At 59.2% G+C, this 23,375-nt stretch overlaps 1 protein-coding gene across 1 annotated transcript; it reads left to right on the top strand.

Annotated features, from left to right (window-relative positions):
• The first annotated feature begins 1,631 nt into the window (after positions 1-1,631).
• Positions 1,632-5,287, top strand: LOC117009704 (myeloid-associated differentiation marker homolog). The gene is made up of 2 exons (XM_033084022.1): positions 1,632-2,692; positions 4,402-5,287. Exon 2 carries the CDS (start codon positions 4,410-4,412, stop codon positions 5,277-5,279), a length of 870 nt encoding a protein of 289 aa, XP_032939913.1. The 5' UTR covers positions 1,632-2,692; positions 4,402-4,409; the 3' UTR covers positions 5,280-5,287.
• Positions 5,288-23,375: the final 18,088 nt, after the last annotated feature.

Here is a 23,375-nt window from a genome sequence, read left to right as displayed (position 1 = left end):
GGGAGAACTGGGGGGGAACTGGGAGCACTGGGGGAACTGGAAGCAACTGGGGGAACTGGGAGCACTGGGATGGGAACTGGGGATACTGGGAGCTGAACTGGGGGTACTGGGAGCTGAACTGGGGGTACTGGGATGGGAACTGGGAGAACTGAGGGGTAACTGGGGAGACTGGGGGAACTGGGAGCACTGGGGTAGGAACTGGGGTTACTGGGGAGGGAACTGGGGGTACTGGGGATATTTAGGGTCCCCCCCCCTCACTGTCCCCCCCCCCCCCTCCAGGTCCCGGCAGGGAACGATCCCAGCAGGAGCCGCCCCCCCCCTCCGCGCCCCCCCAGCCCCAGGTGAGACCCCCCAGGACCCCCCAGGACCCCCCAGCAGTGAGGGGGGGTCCCCCCGATGTCACAGCCCCCCCAGGACCCCCCAGACCCCCCCAGCAGTGAGGGGGGGTCCCCCCGATGTCACAGAGCCCCCCCAGCAGTGAGGGGGGGTCCCCCCGATGTCACAGCCCCCCCAAATCCCCCCAGGGAGGGGGAGCAGGAGGAGGAGGAGGAGGAGGAAGAGGAGGAGAGACCCCTGAGCCCCGGAGAGCTGAGAGAGAGGGTCCTGAGAGAGGTGGGGGGTCCTGGGGGGGTCCTGGGGGTCCTGGGGGGGTCCTGAGAGAAGTGGGGGGGTCCTGGGGGTCCTGGGGGGGTCCTGAGAGAAGTGGGGGGGTCCTGGGGGGGGTCCTGGGGGGGTCCTGAGAGAAGTGGGGGGGTCCTGGGGGTCCTGGGGGGGTCCTGAGAGAAGTGGGGGGGTCCTGGGGGGGGTCCTGGGGGGGTCCTGAGAGAAGTGGGGGGGTCCTGGGGGTCCTGGGGGGGTCCTGAGAGAAGTGGGGGGGTCCTGGGGTCCTGGGGGGGTCCTGAGAGAAGTGGGGGGGTCCTGGGGGGGGTCCTGGGGGGGTCCTGAGAGAAGTGGGGGGGTCCTGAGAGAGGTGGGGGGTCCTGGGGGGGTCCTGAGAGAGGTGGGGGGTCCTGGGGGGGGGTCCTGGGGGGAAGCTGCGACATGGGGGGGGTCCTGAGAGAGGTGGGGGGTCCTAGGGGGGCGGGCTGGGACACGGGGAGGGGTCCTGGGGGCCATGGGGGGGGTCCTAAACTTATGGGTGAGGGTCCCAGATCCATGGGTGGGGGTCTCAGATCCATGGGTGTGGTTCTGGGATATGGGTGGGTGGTCCCAGACCCTCGGGTGGGGTTCTGGGATATGGGTGGGGGTCCCTGATCCATGGGTGGGGGTCCCAGGTCCATATTTGGGAGTCTCACACCCATGGGTGGGGGTCACAGACTCATAGGGATGGTCCCAGAGCCATGGGTGGGGGTTCTGGGATAAGGGTGGGTGGTCCCAGCCCCTCGGGGTGGGGGTCCCAGCCCCACGGGTGTGGTTCCGGGATATGGGTGGGGGTCTCACACCCATGGGTGGGGGTCCCACTCCCCCGTGCCCCCCCTCACCCCCCCCCTCCACAGGTGCTGAGCCGCGAGGGACCCCTCCCCACCCCCCGGCTGGATTTGGGGGGGGTCCCGAGACCCCCCTGAGCCCTGACCCCCCCTCCCCTCCCCCTCCCCCACCGGACCTCGCTGTCCTCCCCCCCCACTCCGTGTTCCTGTCCCCCCTCCCCGTTGCCATGGAAACCGAATAAATATTTGGTGCGGTCGCGGTCGCGTTGCTGCGGAAACGGCCCAAACTTCCCAAAACAGCGCAAAACAACCCAAAACCAGCGCGGGGGGAGGGGCAGCGGGGGGCGCCCCGGAGCACCCCCAGGGCGTGGTGATGCTGTGACGTCATCGCGGGGACCCCCTGACGTCACACACCCCCCCCCGGCCACGCCCCGGGGGCACCGCCCGGAGTGACACGGCGGAGGGACCCGAACCTGGACCGGGGGGATCCGAACCGGAGCGGAAACGCCCGAACTGTCTGAGGGGAACCCGAACCGCTCCGGAAACACCCGAACCGGGAGGGTCCCGCGCTAAGGGGAACCGAACCCGGACCGGGGGTACCCGAACCGCTCCGGAAACACCCGAATTGCTTGAGGGGACCCCGAACCGCCCGGCGGGATCCGAACCGGGAGCAGCCGAACCGCCCCGGAGAAACCCGAACCGTCCAGAAACACCCGAACCGGGAGGGTTCCGCGCCAAGGGGAACCGAACTCGGACCGGGGGTACCCGAACCTGAGCGGAAACACCCGAACTGCCTGAGGGGACCCCGAACCATCCCGGAAACACCCGAACCGGCGGCGTCCCGAACCTGAGCGGAAACACCCGAACTGTCTGAGGGGACCCCGAACCGCCCGGCGGGATCCGAACCGGGAGCAGCCGAACCGCTCCGGAAACACCCGAACCGGGAGTGTCCCGCGCCAAGGGGAACCGAACTCGGACCGGGGGGGCCCGAACCGTCTCGAAAACCCCCGAACCAGGAGGGTCCCGCGCGAAGGGAACCGAACCGACCCGAGGGGACCCGAACGTGAACCCGAAGCGCTCCGGAGGGACCCGAATCTCCCCGAGGGCGCTCGGAGAGAACCCGAACCGTTAGGAGCGGAACCGCCCCAGACACACCCGAACCCGGCCCGGAGCGGACCCGAATCGGGAGCGTCCCGTCCGGAAGGACCCGAACCCAACCCAAAAAAAAGTCCCGAACTCCTCCGGAACAAGCCGAACCCACTCGGGTGAGCGCCGGGGGTTTTGGGAGGGGAAGTTTGTGGGGAAGAGGCGGTGACCCAATGTGGGGGGGGGGGTCCATTCCCGACTCTTGGGGTCTCCCCTGGATGTCTGGGACCCCCCTCCCCTCCCCAAAATCAGGCACAGGATGCGGCCAGCGCCCTCCTGGGGCGGGGCGACCCCAGGATGGGGAGGGGGGGGGGAGAGGAAGGAGATTCTGCAAAGCCTTTTATGGGCACAGCCCTGAGCGACCCCTCCCCCTCACGGCCGGGACCCCCGGGTGAACCCCAGCATTGCTGGGAATCCCTGCTTTAATTCCTTCATTTCCTTCCAGCCCCGCTAAAACTCCTCAGTCACACGATAATCACCCCCAGAATCCCCCAGTGCCAAAATCTCTGCTCATTCAGTGCTTAATTCCAGCTCCCAGTGTGCCCAGTTCTCCACACCCCAAATCCCACTGGTGCTCCCCAATCTCCCCCTCCTGACCCTAAAAAGCCCCAAAATCACTGACCCCCATTTTCCACAGACACCCCTGTTCCCTCTCTGCTGTGTCCCAGCCCCCCAAAAACCCCCCAGGGTGCAAACCTGAGGGTAAAAATGTACCCCTGATACCCCCCCAAATATCCCTGATAACCCCCAAATTTTTCTGATACACCCCCAGCCTCAATACCCCCAATACCCTGATACCTGCCCAAGACCCTCCAATGCCCCAAAAACCCCCAAAATCCCTGACCCCCATTTTCCACAGACACCCTTGATCCCTCTCTGCTGTCCCAGACCCCGAAAAACCCCTCAGGGTGTAAACCTGAGGGTAAAAATGTACCCCTGATACCCCCCCAACATCCCTGATACCCCCCAAATATCCCTGATACCCCCAGTCTCAATACCCCCAATACCCCCCAAGACCCCCCGATGCTCTCTGCCCTTGTTCCCTCCCAGCCACCCAAAAACCCCCCAGAGTGCAAACCTGAGGGTGAAAATGTACCCCTGATACCCCCCAAATATCCCTGATACCCCCAGCCTCAATACCCCGAAGACCCCCCGATGCTCTCCAGCCCCAAACACCCCCAAAATCCCTGACCCCCATCTTTCCACAGACACCCCTGTTCCCTCTCTGCTGTGTGCAGACCCCCAAAAACCCCCCAGGGTGCAAACCTGAGGGTAAAAATGTACCCCTGATACCCCCCCAAATATCCCTGATAACCCCCAAATATTTCTGATAACCCCTAAATATCCCTGATACCCCCAGCCTCAATACCCCCAATATCCTGATAACCACCCAAGACCCTCCAATGCCCCAAACACCCCCAAATCACTGACCCCCATCTCTGCACAGACACTCCTGTTCCCTCTCTGCTGTGTGCAGACCCCCAAAACCCCCCAGGGTGTAAATCTGAGGGTGAAAATGTACCCCTGATACCCCCCAAATATCCCTGATACCCCCCAGCCTCAATACCCCCAATACCCTGATACCCACCCAAGACCCTCCAATGCCCCAAAAAACCCCAAAATCACTGACCCCCCCATCTTTCCACAGATGCCCTTGTTCCCTCTCTGCTGTGTCCCAGCCCCTCAAAAACCCCCCAAGGTGCAAACCTGAGGGTAAAAATGTATCCCTGATACCCCCCCAAATATCCCTGATACCCCCCAGCCTCAATACCCCCAAGACCCTGTGATGCCCCCCAGCCCCAAACTCACCACCCCCCTCTCTCCACAGCCCCCGGGATGCCCCCTCCGTGCCGCCCCCCGTCCCTTCTCCGCTGCATCCAAGCCCTCAGCGCCCTGCTGGCCCTGGCCCTGGCAGCAGCCCCTGGCTACTGGCACCCCGGCGAGGGCGACGGCTGCTTGTCCGCCTGGGCTTTATCCTTCGTCTTCACCCTCCTCCTCCTCCTCAACGACGCCTTCCGCCGCCCGCCGCCCCGCCGCGACCTCCCGCTGGTGCTGGCCACCGCCGCCGCCATGGCTTGCGCCACCGCCACCGTCCTGTGGCCACTGGGCCACCTCCGAGGCAACGAGGGTGGCCACGGCCGCCCCCGCGCCCTCCGCGCCGCCGCCACCGCCGCCTCGGCCATCGCCACCTTGGCCTACGCTGCCGAGGTCACCCGCGACCGGGCGCGACCCGGCGAGGCCGCCCCGTACCTGGCCACCCCCTCGGGGCTGCTCAAGGTGGTCGAAGCTTTCCTGGCTCTTCTCCTCCTCGGTTTATCGGCCGAGCTGGGCGCGGCGTCCGGCCCGGCGGCGTTGCGTTGGTGTCTGGGCATTTTCTGCGTGTCCTTCGTGCTGGGGGTGCTGCTGGTCGGGGGTTGCCTGCTGGGATGGGGGTGGTGCGGGTGGATGCGCGACCCCGAGGGGCTGCGCTGGGGGTTGGGGGTCTATGCGGGGTTAGGGGTGGTGGCCTACGGGGCGGCCACGGTGCTGTGGGCGCTGTACAGCTTCTCGGACGACATGGGGGGCCGCTCGCGGAGACCCTACGGCTGCTCGGCCACGTGTCCCTGGGACAGGGAGGTGCTGGTGGCCGTGCTCAGCGGGCTCAACCTGGTGGCGTTCGGGGTGGATTTGGGGCAGACGGGCAGGTTGGTGCTGCTCAGGGCCTGAGGGGGCGCGGCGGGGTGAGTGGGGGGGGGGTGAGTGGGGGGAGTTGGAGGCTTAAAGAGGGGGCTGGGGTCTGCCACAGGGTGGGATCAGGGCCTGTGTGGGGGGCTGGGTTCAGTCCTGGGGTGGGTCAGGCTCTAAGTGGGGTCCTGGATGCTCTATGGGGCAGGATTGGGATCCTAAGAGGGGTCTGGGCTCATCCCAGGGTGGGATCCAATCTCTCTGGGGATCTGGGTTCTTCTCCTGGGGTGGGATCAGCTTCCCAAAGGGGTCCTGGATGCTCTGTGGGGTAGGACTGGGATCCTAAGAGGGGTCTGGAAGGGTCTGGGGTCACCCCAGGGTGGGATCCAGCCTCTCTGGGGGTCTGGTAGCTGCCTGGGGTGGGATCAGGCTCTAAATGGGGTCCTGGATGCTCTGTGGGGCAGGATTGGGATCCTGATGGGGGTCTGGGATCACTCCAAGGTAGGATCAGGCTCCAAATGCGGTCCTGGATGCTCTGTGGGGCAGGATTGGGATCCTGATGGGGGTCTGGGATCACCCCAGGGTGGGATCAGGCTCCAAATGGGGTCCTGGATGCTCTATGGGGCAGGATTGGGATCCTAAGAAGGGTCTGGGGTCACCTCAGGGTGGGATCCGGCTCCAAATGGGGTCCTGGGTGCTCCATGGGGCAAGTTTGGGGCCCTAAAAGGGGTCTAGAGGGGTCTGGGGTCACCCCAGGGTGGGATCAGGGCCTTTATGAGGGTCTGGGGTCTTCTCCTGGGGTGGGATCAGGCTCTAAATGGGGTCCTGGATGCTCTGTGGGGCAGGATTGGGATCCTGATGGGGGTCTGGGGTTTTCTCCTGGGGTGGGATCCAACCTCTATGGGGTCTGGGTAGCTGCCTGGGGTGGGATCAGGCTCCCAAAGGGGTCCTGGATGCTCTGTGGGGCAGGATTGGGATCCTAAGAGGGACCTGGAGGGGTCTGGGGTCACCCCAGGGTGGGATCAGCTCTAAATGGGGTCCTGGATGCTCTATGGGGCAGGATTGGGATCCTCAGAAGGGTCTGGGGTCACCCCAGGGTGGGATCCAACCTCTATGGGGTCTGGGTACCTGCCTCCGGTGGGATCAGGCTCCAAATGGGGTCCTGGATGCTCCATGGGGTGGGATTGGGATCCTGATGGGGGTCTGGGATCACCCCAGGGTAGGATCAGGCTCCAAATGGGGTCCTGGATGCTCTATGGGGCAAGATTGGGATCCTAAGAAGGGTCTGGGGTCTTCTCCTGGGGTGGGATCCGGCTCCAAATGGGGTCCTAGGTTCTCCATGGGGCAAGTTTGGGGCCCTAAGACGGGGCTAGAGGGGTCTGGGGTCACCCCAGGGTGGGATCAGGGCCTTTATGAGGGTCTGAGGTCTTCTCCTGGGGTGGGATCAGGCTGTAAATGGGGTCCTGGATGCTCTGTGGGGCAAGATTGGAATCCTAAGAGGGGTCTGGGGTCCCATCCTGGCAGTATTTGGATCCTAATGGGGGTCTGGGGTCCCATCCTGGCAGTATTTGGATCCTAAGAGGGGTCTGGGGTCCCATCCTGGCAGGTTTTGGATCCTAAGAGGGGTCTGGGGTCCCATCCTGGCAGTATTTGGATCCTAATGGGGGTCTGGGCTCCCCTGAGGGGGTGTGGGACCCTAACTGGGGTCTGGAGTCCCCTCAGGGGCTCCTGATTGTAATCCTGGATCCTCTATAGGGCAGGATTGGGCCTCTAATGTGGGTCTGGGGGTCACCCCACGGTGGGATCTGGATGCTCTGAGGGTCTGGGGTCCCCTCTTCTGCCTCTAATGTGAGTCTTGTGTCCTCTGTGGGGCAGAATCTGGTTCTTTTTGGGGTCTGGGGGGATACTGGGATCCTAAAGGGGATCTGGGTGTTCCTTTGGGGTGGGCTCAGGACCCCAAGGGTGCTCCAGGTACCCCCTAAAGTGACATTTGTGGGGCCTGGACTCACCTGGTGAAGGATTTGGACACCAGCAGCGCTCAGGGCCAGGATGGATTCCGGTTCTAAATGTGTCCTGGATCCTCTGTGGGGCAGGGTCTGGAAATTTGGGATGGGATCAAGTGCCTGAGGGATCATAAGGGGGGGTCTTGGGGAGGGGGACACCGCTGAGGCCTTAATTTGGGGGTGTTGTCATTAAAGTGTCATTTCTGCTTCTTAATGAGCTGCTGAGTGTCTGTGAGGAGGGCAAAAGTGAGGGAAAATGTGGGAAGTGTGAGGGTAAAATTGATGGGCAACATGAGGGGGAAAAGGGTGAGAAAAGGGAGGGACAGGGAAAAGAAGGAAATGGGAAAAAGGCGGCAAACGTGAGGGGGAAAGTGTGGGAAGTCTGAGGGGAAAAGAGTGGGAAAAGAGGGAAAAAGGTAGGAAGTGTGAGGGAAAAGGGCAGAAAATGTGAGGGGAAAAAGGGCGGGAAACGTGAGGGGGGGAATAGGGAGGGAAAATGTGAGGGGAAAAATAGAAATGTGAGGGGAAAAGGGGTGGGAAACGTGAGGGGAGAAAAAGGGGAAACGTGAGGGGGGAGAAAAGGGCAGGAAACCATGAGGGGAAAAAGTGGTGGAAAATGTGAGGGGAAAAAGGGCAGAGATGTGAGGAAAAAAGGGCAGGGAAACATGAGGGGGGAAAGGCAGGAAGTGTGAGAGGAAAAGGGCAGAAAATGTGAGAGGAAAAGTGAGAAATGAGAGGGGTAAAGAAGGAAAAACGTGAGGGGGAGAAAAGGGCGGGAAAACGTGAGGGAAGCGGACGGGAGCCGTGAGGGGACAAAAAGAGCGGGAAAACGTGAGGGGACAAAATGGCGGAAACGTGAGGGGCCAAAATGGCGGAAACGTGAGGGGCCAAAATGGCGGAAACATGAGGGGACAAAAAGGGAGGGAAACCTGAGGGGGAGAAAAAGAGCGGGAAACCTGAGGGGACAAAATGCTGGAAACGTGAGGGGATGAAATGGCGGAAACCCTGAGGGGACAAAATGGGTGGGAAACCTGAGGGGACAAAATGGCAGAAACATGAGGGGACAAAATGGCGGAAACGTGAGGGGACAAAATGGTGGAAACGTGAGGGGACAAAAAGGGCGAGAAATGTGAGGGGACAAAATGGCGGAACCGTGAGGGGACAAAATGGTGGAAACATGAGGAGACAAAATGGCGGAAATGTGAGGGGACAAAAAGAGCGGGAAAACGTGAGGGGGAGAAAAAGAGCGGGAAACCTGAGGGGACAAAATGGCGGAAACGTGAGGGGACAAAAGGCAAGAACCAGGAGCAGAAAAAGAGCCAAGAAACAAGAAGGAAAAAAAAAGAAAACACAAAGTGAAAAAGGTACAAAATGTTCTCCCCACATCCTCAGGTGCCCCCTCCCCAAAATGAAGCGCAGACTCTGGGGTTTTGCTCAGATATTTTATTTTTTGGGGGGGCTCATGGGGCCTTTGTCACCCTCACCTTCTTCTTCCTCACTGCCATGAGCTTCTGTCTGGGCACAGCAGCCTGGAGGGGATAAAAATAAAAATAAAAAAATAAGGGTGTGGAGTGGGCCTGCACCCTAAATTATCCCTCTGAGCACCAGCTACAAGTTTGTGGACCAGCTTCAGTTTTGAGGAGCTCTCTCCATGTTCCATGGGAATCACAACGACCTTCCACCCTCCCTGCTTCTGTGATTTCCAGTTTTAAGCCCCCTCAAGAGTGGCTCCATTTTTTGGGGGGTTCTTCCAAGGTGTTCAGCCTAAGACCCTCACAAAGCTCTGGATCCCTTGCCGTGTTTCAGAACCCTTTCCCCCAAATTTTGGGGTCTCTGCAGGTTTTTGGGTTCCTCCCCAGTTTTAGGGTCACTCCCCCCCAGATTTTTGGGGGAACTCAGGGGTTGTTGTAGCCTCCACACCTGGGGAATCCTCCTGTTCCTAAATGTTTCCACCCTCCCACAAATTTCAAATCCCCACTTCCCAAATCTCATGATCCTCCCTGGAATTTTGGGGCCACCCCAATCCCAGATCTCCCCCTCCCAAATTCCCCCCCCCCCACAATCCCCCTATAACCCTGGACCTTCCCATTCCCAGATTTCCCCCGTTCCCAAATTCCAATCCCAGACCCCTCTACATCCCAAATCACAGTTTCTTTACTCCACTAAGTTCCAAAATTCTCTTTTTATTGAGCAAAGCAAAAAATTGGGGAAAGAGAGATTTGCAGGGGGGCACTTCAAAAGAGGGACAGGGAATTCCCAAACCTGGGATGACCATGAGGGTCCAGGTGTGGACAAATAGTCCCAGTTGTTTCTCCAAAATTCTTCTGGTCCCCAAGAGGTTCTGCTGAAGGTTCTTCTGGAGAATCTGCAGCGTTTTAGAGGTGACAACAAGCTTCTAGAAGTTTCTGCAGGGTTCTGTATCTATGGGGTTCTGGGGGTGTCTGCAGGGTTTTCAGGGTACCAGGGCTGTCCAGGAGGTCTCACCGAAGGTCCTGCAGGTTCTCACTTTTTCTGGCAGCACTTCCTGGTCCTCACTGGTCCTCCAGCACCACTTTGAGGGTGGAGTTTGCAGTGTTGGACATCATGGCCGTCACCCTGACGTGGCCACTGCTCAGCCTGGTAATCCCGTGGCTGCCGCCCACGGTGACACGGTCGAACTTGGCATCCTGGAAGGAGCTGGAGTAGATGCCACTGGCCATTCGGCCATAGATTTCGGCCAGCCTGCCCAGGTGGACACTGCTTGATGACAGCTCCAGGCCCAGCTCCATGGAGAATTTGTTGTAGTCGATGGGGTTGGAGAAGTAGATGGCCAAAGTGAAGGCATCAGCGTCGTAGACCAGGATCCCAGCCACACCCCAAAATGGGGCAGAACCATAGAATTGGGGGGTGTCAGAGGAACCCGGGCGCAACACTGGCAGGGGTTGTTTGTAGCAGGAGCCACATTCAAAGTAGGTCCTGGGGGGAGAAACGGGGTGGGATCAGTGGGAGATGTTGATGGGACCAGCAGGGGATGGAACAACCCCTGGGAGTTGATCCCTCCATGGGATGAAGATCCAACCTGGAGCCCCCCTGCACCCCAAGGGTCCCCCAGTGGCACCCCAGCCTCACCTGGGGTTCTTCAGCGTGATGCTCTTGGTCCTGTTGGTGATCTCAAGCTCCACACTGCGGCTCACTAACGAGCTCATGCTGGCTTGGGATCTCCTCAGCTCTGGGATCTCCTCAGCTCTGTGATCTCCTCAGCTCTGGGCTCTCCCTGGCTCCGGACCCTTCTCCCCCCACTCTGGACTCTCCTCCAATGTGAAAAGCACAGCCAGGGCTCCTCCCCATCCAATGCCCCGGGATCAAGGCCTCCAAACACTGCTTATCAAGAATGAGAACTTTCAGTTTCACACCAGGCTGCCCAAGCCCCACTCTTTCCTTGCCATGGAATTTTATGAACAAACCCAAAGCTCACCTGGATTTTTGAGTCACCAACCCCGGGATGTCCCCAGCGTGTGTAGGACACATCTGGAACAGGTGTGCCCATCATATTGGTGGGGCCAGCTCTCACCTGAGCAGGCTCCTGGCAGGTGTCCACCAACATTTCCCACCGATCCCATCCCATTTTTTCCTCCCAGGATCTACTTCAAATCTGGCTCCTGCTCCAGATCTCCCCGGCCAGGGTTGCGCCCCTGTTTCCTCTGACACCTCCCACTTTGCGAACTCCTTCCCATTTTGGGGTGTGGCTGGGATCCTGATCTGTGAGTCTGAGTCCTTCACTTTGACCACCTACTTCTCCAACCCCTTTGATTCCGACAAATTCTCCGTGGGGCTGGGCCTGGAGCTGTGCCTGAGCAAGTCTGGCCAAAATCTACACCCAAATGTCCAAAGGCACCTACTCCAGCTCCTTCCCAGATGCCAAGTTTGACCGGGGAGAAAATACTGGGAAAGGTGAGGGGAGTTAAAGGGAAACATGAGGGGAAAAGGGTGGGAAATGTGAGGGGAAAAATGGAGTGAAACAGAGGAGAAAAAGGCAGGAAATGTGAGGGGACAAAAGAGTGGGAAATGTGAGGGAGGAAAAAGAGTGGGAAATGTGAGGGGAAAAAAAGAGTGGGGAATGTGAGGGGAAAAAAAGAGTGGGGAATGTGAGGGGGGAAAAAGAGTGGGAAATGTGAGGGGAAAAAAAGAGTGGGGAATGTGAGGGAGGAAAAAGAGTGGGAAATGTGAGGGGGGAAAATGAGGGGAAAACAAGGGTGGGAATTGTGAATTGTGAGGGGGGGAAAAAGAGTGGGAAATGTGAGGGGGGAGAATGGGGGAAAATGAGGGGAAAAAGGAGAGGAAGGTGAGGGGTAGAGAGTGGGAAACATGAGGGAAGAAAAGAGCAGGAACCATGAGGGGGGAAAAAAGGGCGGGAAACGTGAGGGGAGAAAATGGAGGGAAACGTGAGGGGGGAAAAGGGGGAAAATGAGGGGAAAAAGAGAGGAAATGTGAGGGGAAAAGGAGAGGAAGGTGAGGGAAGAGTGGGAAATGTGAGGGGTGAACACGGAGGGAAACATGAGGGGAGAAAAGAGCAGGAACTATGAGGAGGAAAAAGGGAGGGAAATGTGAGGAGAAAAAAGAGTGGGAAATAAGAGGGGGAGGAAAGAAAAGCAGAAAACTTGAGGGGGAAAAGGGCAAAAAATGTGAAGGGATAAAAGGGCCAGAAATGTGAGGGGAAAAAGAGTGGGAAACATGAGGGGAGAAAATGGGGAAAAATGAGGGGAAAAAGGAGGGAAACATGAGGGGAGGAAAGGGTGGCAAACTTCATTTCTCCATTCCTGCAGACTCCATGATTTCCCAGAAATCAGCTCTGCCTTTTGGCTTCACCCCAAACCCTCTCAACATCTTTGCATTTTTGCACTGTTACAGAATCGGATGCAAACAAACCCAAAACTTCCAGGAATTTTTTGTGTCCCTGAAGTCACCAGTCTGGGATGTGTCCTAGGGGCACTTTTGAGTCTGGGTTTAAACGCTGTAACTATTTTTAGTGGTGTAACTAGTTGATTTCTCTACCACAACTCATTTAATTGGTATAACTGAATGTAACTGGTTTGGAAAATTAAACCATTTAAACCAGTTAAATGGGAGAAATTAATTAGTTAAACATTCAGGGAGGCACAAAATCCCAGGAATTTTTTGGGTCTGTTTACATTCAATTCTGTGACGGTGCCAAAATTCAATGAGAAGGAAGTGAAGCAAAAGTCAAAGGGTTAAGAGAATTCCTCATCAAAAAGGGGTTGGGTTTGTGGATTCAGCAAAAGTGAAAGCTCTCGGTTTTGGAGATCAGTGATTGTATTTGGTCACTTTGACACTAAGGGTGTCAAAGTTTTTAGTGGGACAAACAACTGAGAAAACTGGAAGGAGACTTTGGAGTGGGGACAAAAGGGTCTAAAGCCAGGGAGAGTCCAGAGCTGAGGAAGAGGTCCTGGGGCTGAGGAGATCCCAGAATTGAGATCCCGGAGCTGAGATCCCAGGGCTGAGGAGATCCCAGAGCTGAGGGAGAGTTTCTGCAGCTGAGGAGACTCAAAGCCAGGATGGGGTCGTCAATGAGCCGCACTGTGGAGATCCGGATCACCAACAGGACCCAGAACATCACTGTGAGGAACCCCAGGTGAGGCTGGGGAAGCATCGGGAGGGTCCTTGGGGTGCAGGGGGGCAGCTCCGGGTGGGATCTTCCAGGTGGGATCTTCTTCCATCCCCTGCTGATCCCACCAGCATGTCCCACCATTTTTCCCCCCAGGACCTACTTAGGATCTGGCTCCTGCACCAGATCTCCCCGGTCAGAGTTGCACCCCTGTTCCTCTGACATCTCCCGCTTCGTGAACTCTGCCCCCTTCCGTGGCACCGCTGGGATCCTGGTCTACGAGGCCGATTCCTTCACCTTGGCCATCTACTTCTCCAACCCCTTTGATTACAACTTATACTCCGTAGAGCTGGGCCTGGAGCTGTCCCTGAGCAAGGCCCACCTGAGGAATCTGCCCAGCATCTACGCCCGCATGGCCAAGGGCACCTACCCCAGCTCCTTCGAGGACGCCAAGTTCGACCATGTCATCGTGGATGAGAACCAAGGGATCGCCGAGCTGAGCGACGGCCCCATCAGGGTGACGGCCACCATGTCCAACACCAGAACCTCCATCCTCGAAGTGATGCTGGAGGAGCAGGGGAGACTGAATGAGGAAGCCAAGATGGAGATGCCCTGAAACGCTGCCATGAGAAGTGAGAACCTGCAGGACCCTCAGTGCAACCTTCTGGTCAGCCCTGGAACCCTGAAAACCCTGAAACACCCCTAGAAACCTCTAGATGTATCTAGAATCCTGTAGGCACCTCTAGAATCTTGTAGGCATGTCTAGAACCCCATGGAGACTCCTAGACCCTATAGGCACTTCTAGAACACTGTAGGCATGTCAAAAACCCTATAGAGACCCAGAGAACCCCCTAGGCACTTCTAGAACCACATGGGCACTTCTAGAAACCCATAGGCACTTCTAGAGCCCCATAGACACCTCTAGAACCACATAGAGACCCTCTAGAAGCCTGTAGACACCTCTAGAACCCCATAGACACTTCTAGAACCCCATAGACACCTCTAGAACCACATAGAGACCCTCTAGAAGCCTGTAGACACCTCTAGAACCCCATAGACACTTCTAGAACCCCATAGACACCTCTAGAACCACATAGAGACCCCTAGAAGCCTGTAGACACCTCTAGAACCCCATAGGCAGCCCTAGAACCCCGTAGGCACTTCTAGAACCTCATAGGCACTTCTAGAACCCCATAGGCACTTCTAGAACCACATAGACACCCTTAGAACCCCATAGGCACCTCTAGAACCCCATAGACACTTCTAGAAAACCATAGGCACTTCTAGAACCCCATAGACACCTCTAGAACCCCATAGACACCTCTAGAACCCCATAGGCACCTCTAGAATCTCATAGGCTCCTCTAGAACCCCATAGACACCTCTAGAACCTCATAGACACTTCTAGAAACCCATAGGCACTTCTAGAACCCCTTAGGCACTTCTAGAACCCCATAGACACCTCTAGAACCCCATAGACACCTCTAGAACCACATAGACACCCCTAGAACCCCATGTACACCTCTAGAACCCTATATGCTCTTCTAGAACCCCAATGACACTTCCAGAACTCCATAGACACTTCTACAACCCCATAGACAACCCTAGGGCCCTTTAGACACCTCTAGAATCCTATAGGCCCTTCTAGAACCCCATAGAGACTCCTAGAACCCCACAGACACCTCTAGAACCCTATAGGCCCTTCTAGAACCCCAATGACACTTCTAGAACCCCATAGACAATTCTAGAACCCCATAGGCACCTCTAGAACCTTATAGACCCCATAGGCACCTCTAGAACCCTACAGACACTCCAGAAGATCCTTCAGCAGAACCTCACGGTCTCCAGGAGAACCTCGCAGAACCGTCTGGAACCTTCTGGGCAGAACGGACACGGCGGGGTCGGAATGTTCCAGACCCCTCCACTCTCCTGTTGCACCTTCCCCCAACCCCGACCTACCCAGAACCCCCCAAATACCCCCCAAAATTCACCCCAAAAACACAAATCGAGCATTTGTGACCCCCCCAGAGTGAGACCCCCATGGGGGAATCTCCAAAATTTTGGGAGATTTCCCCCAAGACCCCCAAAAAACCCCAAATCTTGGCCCCCTCACTTTTTCTTTGCTGAATAAAAAACAGGAATTTTTGCACTTGAGCTGTGGTCAAAAAAAAGGAATTTTGGGGTGTGGGAGGAGATTTGGGGAATTTGGGGTAAAGGGCAGAAAATGCGAGGGGAAAAATAGAAATGTGTGGGATAAAGGGTGGGAAAAGTGAGGGGAAAAAAAGTGGGGGAAAATATGAGGGGGGAGAAAAGGGCAGGAAATTTTAATTCAAATTTATCTGCTCTTGGTTCTCGTCGTGGGTCTCCAGCAGCGACTGGGACACACGGGGTGGGGGTCACCGCGGTGTCCCGCAGACTGCCACGCGACCGCCACGCGAGACCCCCCACCTGAGCCTATTAAAGCTTATATCTAACCAAATATTTATTTTAAATGAATCATGATATAAAAGCATTAATTCAGGCTTCTAATTAATTTTCCAAAGAAACTGTAATATACTCCCAAAAATCAGCTGATTCCACCCTGTGGAGCATCTCTCACGAAGCAGGTGAGCAAGACTTTGAATCTCTCTTTGCATTTCCTGATGTTCACACAAATTATTTACTGAGGTCCCGCCTTTTCCATAGGAAATAAACCAGATCTGGAGCTGCTGCACTCGGGAATTCCTCTTGATTATAGGGAGGATTTTTGGGTTGGTTTTTCTTGATCTTGGGGAAATTTCAGGGTCGATTTTACTCAATTTTGGGGGAATTTTGGGGTGAATTTGGGGTAACTTTGGACGATTTTGGGGTGATTTTGGCTCAATTTCAGTGTGAATTTTTGTGCTCAGTGCTAACTTTTTTATCTTTCACAGATATCCAATTTTTCCATGCGTACTAACCCTAATTTCTAATTTCTAATTTTTAATTCATAATTTATAGTTTATCATTTATAATTTATAAGTCCTAATTTTTAATTTCTAATTTCTAATCTTTAACTTTTAATTTCTAATTTCTAATTCCTATTTTTATTTTTTATTTTTTTATTTTTATTTTCGAATTTTTAATTGATAATTTCTAATTTTTAATTTATAATTTATAGTTTATCGTTTATAATTTATAATTCCTAATTTTTACTTTCTAATTTCTAATTTTTAATTTTTAATTTAATTTCAAATTTCTAATCTTTAACTTTCAATTTTTAATTTTTAATTCCTATTTTTACTTTTCAATTTTTAATTTTTAATTTCGAATTTTGAATTTTTATTTTTGATTTTATTTTTTAGTTTTAGTTTTTTATTTTTAAGCTCTAATTTCTAATTTTTCATTTTTAATTTTAATTTTATCTTTTAATTGTATTTTTTAATATTAATTTTTTATTTTTTAATTTTAATTTTAAAATTTTAATTTTAATTTTTTCTGCTCTTGATTCTCTTTTCCACGCGAGTCCTCCCCCACGCGAGCCCCCAGCCATGCGAGATTTTTCCACGCGAGATTTTTGGTGACAAAACTTTGGGGGTGACTTTGACCCACCGCGATTATTTCGGGGAGGGTCTCGAGGGGATTTTTGGGGTGTCCCCCCCTCTCCAGGAGCCGGTTTACCGCAGCCCCCTGGGCCCCCCACGCCAGGCCGCCTGCACCTACTCGGGGGTTCGCTACGAGCGCTGGATTTTGGGGGGCTGCCCCCCCGGCACCGATCCCTCCGTCACCGTCCCGGTGGCCCTGGGCTGTCGCTGCGGCCGCTGCCCCATTGCTGCTGCCGACTGCGCCGTGCTGGGGCTGGGACCCTCCTTCTGTGGGGCTCCGGGGGGGTTTGGGGGGTCTTGACCCCATTTTTGTCCCGGATTTGGGACCCTCACCCTTCATTTGTGGGATTTTTTGGGGGAGGGGTAATAAAACCTCCAAGCCACCAGGGGGCGCTGTGTGTCATTGGGGATACCCTAGAGTGGGGTTAATAAAACCTCTAAGCCGCCAGGGGGCGCTGTGTGTCATTGGGGGACACCATAGAGTGGGGACAGCTCTTTTTGGGGGGGTCATTGAGGGATCTCTCCCCTCTCTCCCCACTTTGGGAATCCCCCAAACCTTGGAGACCCCAAAACTTTGGGACCCCAAACCTTGGGAAGCCCAAACCTTGAGGACCCCCAACCCTGGTGACCCCAAATTTGGAGACCCCAAAACTTTGGGACCCCAAATCTTGAGGACCCCCAACCCTGGTGACCCCAAATTTGGAGACCCCAAAACTTTGGGACCCCCTCCCACGTGACCCCCCCCAACCTGAGCCCCCCCCCCCCACGTGAGCCCCCCACCCCAAGTGAGCCCCCCCCACGCATGAGCCCCCCCCAAGGCGCCCCATCCCATGCAAGACACCCCCACGCGAGCCCCCCTCACCTGAGCCCCCCCACCTACAGCCCCCCCTGAGCCCCGCCCCCCCTGAGGCCCCCCACGCGACCCCCACACGCGACCCCCCCCCACGTGAACCCCTCCCACGCTACCCCCCCACCTACAGCCCCCCCACGAGAGACCCCCCACGGGAGCCACCCCCCTCACGTGACACTCCCCCATGTGACCCCCACCCCACCTGAGCCCCCCCACGAGAGACCCCCCACACATGACCCCCCCCACGCGACCCCCCCCACGCGACCCCACCCACGTGAGCCCCGCCCCCACCTGAGCCCCCCCACGCGACCCCCCCCACCTCACTCCCCCACGTGAGCATCCCCTCCTCGTGAACCCCCCCACGCGACCCCCTCCCACCTACAGCCCCCCGAGAGACCCCCCACACGATCCCCCCCCACGCGTGACCCCCCCACCTGAGCCCCCCGAACGCGACCACCCCCACCACGCGAGCCCCCCCCCCACGCCAGCCCCCCCCACGTGAAACACACCCCACCTGAGACCCCCCTCACGCGAGCCCCCCACGGGAGCCACCCCCCTCACGTGACCCTCCCCCATGTGACCCCCACCCCACGTTAGCCCACCCACGTGAGCCCCCTCGTGAGACCCCACCCACGCAAGCCCCCGCCCCCACGCAAGCCCCCGCCCCCACGCAAGCCCCGCCCCCACGCGAGTTCCCCCCACCTGAGCCCCCCCACGCAAACCCCCGCCCACACGAGACCCCCCCACGTGAACCCCCTCTCCACGTGAAACCCCCACCCACGCGACCCCACCCCCGTGACGCCGCCCACGTGACCCCCCCCACGTGACTCCCCTCACGCTAGCCCCCAACCACGTGAGCCACCCCCCCACACGTGACCCCCCCGAAACACGCGAGCCCCCCTCACCTTAGACACCCCCCCACATGAGCCCCCCCCATTTGAGCACCCCCCACGTGACCCCCACGTGACCCTCCCCCATGTGACCCCCAGCCCACCTGAGCCCCACCACCTGAGCCCCCCCACGTGACCCATCCCACTTGAACAACCCCCCATGTGACCCCCCCCATGCGAACCCCCACACGCGAGCCCCCAACCACGCGAGATTTTTCCACGCGAGATTTAGGGTGACAAAACTTTGGGGGTGACTTCGACCCACCGCGATCTTTTCGGGGAGGGTCCTGAGAGGATTTTTGGGGTGTCCCCCGCCTCTCCAGGAGCCGGTTTACCGCAGCCCCCTGGGCCCCCCACGCCAGGCCGCCTGCACCTACTCGGGGGTTCGCTACGAGCGCTGGATTTTGGGGGGCTGCCCCCCCGGCACCGACCCCTCCGTCACCGTCCCGGTGGCCCTGGGCTGTCGCTGCGGCCGCTGCCCCATGGCCGCCGCCGACTGCGCCGTGCTGGGGCTGGGACCCTCCTTCTGTGGGGCTCCGGGGGGGTTTGGGGGGTCTTGACCCCGTTTTTTTCCCGGATTTAGGACCCTCACCCTTAATTTGTCGGATTTTTTGGGGGGGGTAATAAAACCTCCAGGTCGCCAGGGGGCGCTGTGTGTCATTGGGGGTACCATAGAGAGGGGACAATAAAACCTCCAAGCCACCAGGGGGCGCTGTGGGTCATTGGGAGGGACACCATAGAGAGGGGACAATAAAACCTCCAAGCCACCAGGGGGCGCTGTGTGTCATGGGGGGGACACCATAGAGTGGGGACAATAAAACCTCCAGGCCGCCAGGGGGCGCTGTGTGTCATTGGGGGCACCATAGAGTGGGGACAATAAAACCTCCAGGCCGCCAGGGGGCGCTGTGTGTTATTGGGGGACACCATAGAGTGGGAACAATAAAACCTCCAGGCCGCCAGGGGGCGCTGTGTGTAATAAGGGGACACCATAGAGTGGGGACAGCTCCTTTTGGGGGGGTCATTGGGGGATCTCTCCCCACTTTGGGGACACCCCAAACCTCGTAGACCCCAAAACTTTGGGACCCCAAACCTTGGGAAGCCCAAATCTTGAGGACCCCCAACCCTGGTGACCCCGAATTTGGAGACCCGAAAACTTTGGGACCCCACCCCGCACGCGAGCCCCCCCCCACGCGTGACTCCCCCCCACCTGAGCCCCTCCGCCACCTGAGCCCCCGCCACGTGACCCCCCACCTGAGCCCCCACACCTGAGCCCCCCCCCCACCTGAGCCCCACCCCCACGCGACCCCCCCCACGTGAGCACTCCCCCACCTGAACCCCCCCCACGCCAGCCCCCCTCACTCGACCCCAACCCCACGCCAGGCCCCCTCACCTGAGCCCCCCATACGCGAGCCCCCCCCACGTGAACCCCCCCCACGCGTGACCCCCCCCCCCACCTACAACCCCCCCCACGCGTGACCCCCCCACCTGAGCCCCGACCCCCGTGAGCCCCCCCCACGCGACCCCCCCACGCGACCCCCCCCACGGGAGCCACCCCCACGTGACCACCCCCACGCAAGCAACCCCCCACGTGAGACCCCTCCCCACCTGAGCCCCCTCCCCACGAGAGCTCCTCCACCTGAACCCCCCCACTACGAGGACGCCCCACGTGACTCCCCCCAACGCAAGCCCCCCCCACGTCAGCCATCCCCACGTGAGACCCTCTCACGTGAGCCCCTCCCCCACCTGAGCCCCCCCAAGTGAGCCCCCCCACGCATGAACCCCCCACGGGAGCCACCCTACTCACGTGACCCTCCCCCATGTGACCCCCCCCCCTCGTGAATCCCCCCCACGCGAGCCCCGAACCACGTGAGCCACCGCCCCACACGTGACCCCCCAAACACGCGAGCCCCCCCACCTGAGACCCCCCCACGTCAGCCCCCCCCAGCCCCCCCCATGATCCCCCCCAATTGAGCAACCCCCACGTGACCCACCCCCATGTGAGCCCCCCACGTGACCCCTCCACTTGACCCCCCACGTGACCCCCCCCACCTGAGCCCCCCCAAACACGCGAGCCCCCCCACCTGAGAACCCCCCACATGAGCCCCCCAAATTGAGCACCCTCCCACACGAGCCCCCCCACGCGACCCCACCTCCACGTGACCCGCCCCCATGTGACCCCCACCCCACCTGAGCCCCCCCCACCTGAGCCCCCCTCACGTTAGGCCCCTACCACGCGAGGCCCCCCACGTGACCCCCCCACGGGAGCCCCCACCTGAGCACCCCCCCACGTGACCCAACCCCATGTGAGCCCCGCCCACGCCAGCCCCCCCCCCACGCGACCCCAACCCCACGTGACCCCCCACACGCGAGATTTTTCCACGCGAGGTTTAGGGTGACAAATCTTTGGGGGTGACTTTGACCCATCGCGATTATTTCGGGGAGGGTCTCGAGGGCATTTTTGGCGTGTCCCCCCCCTCTCCAGGAGCCGGTTTACCGCAGCCCCCTGGGCCCCCCACGCCAGGCCGCCTGCACCTACTCGGGGGTTCGCTACGAGCGCTGGATTTTGGGGGGCTGCCCCCCCGGCACCGACCCCTCCGTCACCGTCCCGGTGGCCCTGGGCTGTCGCTGCGGCCGCTGCCCCATGGCCGCCGCCGACTGCGCCGTGCTGGGGCTGGGACCCTCCTTCTGTGGGGCTCCGGGGGGGTTTGGGGGGTCTTGACCCCGTTTTTTTTCCCGGATTTGGGACCCTCACCCTTCATTTTTTGGGGGGGGTAATAAAACCTCCAAGCCACCAGGGGGCGCTGTGTGTCCTTGGGGGCACCATAGAGTGGGCACAATAAAACCTCCAGGCCGCCAGGGGGCGCTGTGTGTCATTGGGGGTACTATAGAGTGGGGACAATAAAACCTCCAGGCCGCCAGGGGGCGCTGTGTGTAATAAGGGGACACCATAGAGAGGGGACAGCTCTTTTTGGGGGGTTTTTTTTTTGGGGGGGTCATTGAGGGATCTCTCCCCACTTTGGGGACACCCCAAACCTCGTAGACCCCAAAACTTTGGGACCCCAAACCTTGGGAGGCCCAAATCTTGAGGACCCCTAACCCTGGTGACCCCAAATTTGGAGACCCAAAAACTTTGGGACCCCACCCCGCACGCGAGTCCCCCCCCACGCGTGACTCCCCCCCACCTGAGCCCCTCCGCCACCTGAGCCCCCTCCACGTGACCCCCCACCTGAGCCCCCACACCTGAGCCCCCCCCACCTGAGCCCCCCCTCCCACCTGAGCGCCCCCCCACGCGACCCCCACCACGGGAGCCACCCCCCTCACGTGACCCTCCCCCATGTGACCCCAACCCCACGTGAGCCCCTCCCACGTGAGCCCCTCCCCACGTGAGCCCCCCCACGCGAGCCCCCAACCACGTGAGCCACCGCCCCACACGTGACACCCCCCAAACACGCGAGCCCCCCCACCTGAGAACCCCCCCACGTCAGCCCCCCTCAGAACCCCCCCCACATGAGACCCCCCAATTGAGCACCCCCCCCCACGCGAACCCCCCCACGCGACCCCCCCCACGCGAGCCCCGCCCCCACCTGAGCCCCCCCCCACGCATGAGCCCCCCCATGAGAACCTCCCCCCACGCCACCCCCCGCACGGGAGCCACCCCCTCACGTGACCCTCCCCCATGTGACCCCCACCCCACGTTAGCCCACCCACGTGAGCTCCCTCGTGAGACCCCACCCACGCAAGCCCCGCCCCCACGCGAGCCCCGCCCCCACGCGAAGGCCCCCCCACCTGAGCCCCCCCACGCAAACCCCCGCCCACACGAGACCCCCCCACGTGAACGCCCTCTCCACGTGAAACCCCCCCCCACGCGACCCCACCCACGCAAAACCCCCCACGCGACCCCACCCACACGACCCCACCCCCGTGACGCCCCCCACGTGACCCCCCGGAAGTGACCCCCCCCACGTGCCCCCCCACGCGAGGTACCCACGCGAGATTTTTTCACGCGAGATTTTTCACGCGAGATTATTCTCGCGAGATTTTCCACGCGAGATTTTTTCACGCGAGATTTTTCTCGCGAGATTTTCTCCACGCGAGATTTTTTTCCACGCGAGATTTTCCCACTCGAGTTTTTTCCACGCGAGTTTTTTTCTCGCGAGATTTTCTCCACGCGAGATTTTTTCCACGCGAGATTTTCCCACGCGAGTTTTTTCCACGCGAGTTTTTTTCACGCGTGTTTTTTCCACGCGAGATTTTTCCACGCGAGATTTTTCCACGCGAGTTTTTTCCACGCGAGATTTTTCCACGCGAGATTTTTTCCACGCGAGATTTTTCCACGCGAGATTTTTCCACGCGAGATTTTTCCACGCGAGTTTTTTCCACGCGAGATTTTTTCCACGCGAGTTTTTTCCACGCGAGTTTTTTCCACGCGAGATTTTTCCACGCGAGATTTTTCCACGCGTGTTTTTTCCACGCGAGATTTTTCCACGCGAGATTTTTCCACGCGAGATTTTTCCACGCGAGTTTTTTCCACGCGAGATTTTTCCACGCGTGTTTTTTCCACGCGAGTTTTTTCCACGCGAGTTTTTTCCACGCGAGTTTTTCCACGCGAGTTTTTTCCACGCGAGAAAAAACACTCGTGGGGCGGGGTTTGCGTGGGGGCGGGGTTTGCGTGGGGGCGGGGTTTGCGTGGGGGGAGCTTGCGTGGGGGCGGGGCTTGCGTGGGGGCGGGGCTTGCGTGTGGGCGGGGCTCGCGTGAGGGCGGGGTTTGCGTGGGGGCGGGGTTTGTGTGGGGGTGGGGTTTGCGTGGGGGCGGGGCTTGCGTGGGGGCGGGGATCGCGTGAGGGCGGGGTTTGCGTGGGGGCGGGGCTTGCGTAGGGGCGGGGCTTGCGTGTGGGCGGGGCTTGCGTGGGGGCGGGGATCGCGCGAGGGCGGGGTTTGTGTGGAGGCGGGACTCGCGTGGGGGCGGGGCTTGCGTGGGGGCGGGTCTCGCGTGGGGGGCGCTCAGGTGGGGGCAGGGCTTGTGTGGGGGCGGGGATCGCGTGGGGGCGGGGCTTGCGTGGGGGCGGGGCTTGCGTGAGGGCGGGGTTTGCGTGGGGGCGGGGCTCGCGTGGGGGCCGGGCTTGCGTGGGGGGTGCTCAGGTGGGGGCGGGGCTCGCGTGGGGGCGGGGCTTGCGTGGGGGGCGCTCAGGTGGGGGCGGGGCTCACGTGGGTGGGGTCGCGTGGGGGGGGTC

This window comes from Catharus ustulatus, chromosome 35 (assembly GCF_009819885.2).
Source record: "Catharus ustulatus isolate bCatUst1 chromosome 35, bCatUst1.pri.v2, whole genome shotgun sequence".
In the NCBI taxonomy this organism is placed as follows: Eukaryota; Metazoa; Chordata; class Aves; order Passeriformes; family Turdidae; genus Catharus; species Catharus ustulatus.
This window is presented reverse-complemented; position numbering and strand designations above follow the sequence as displayed.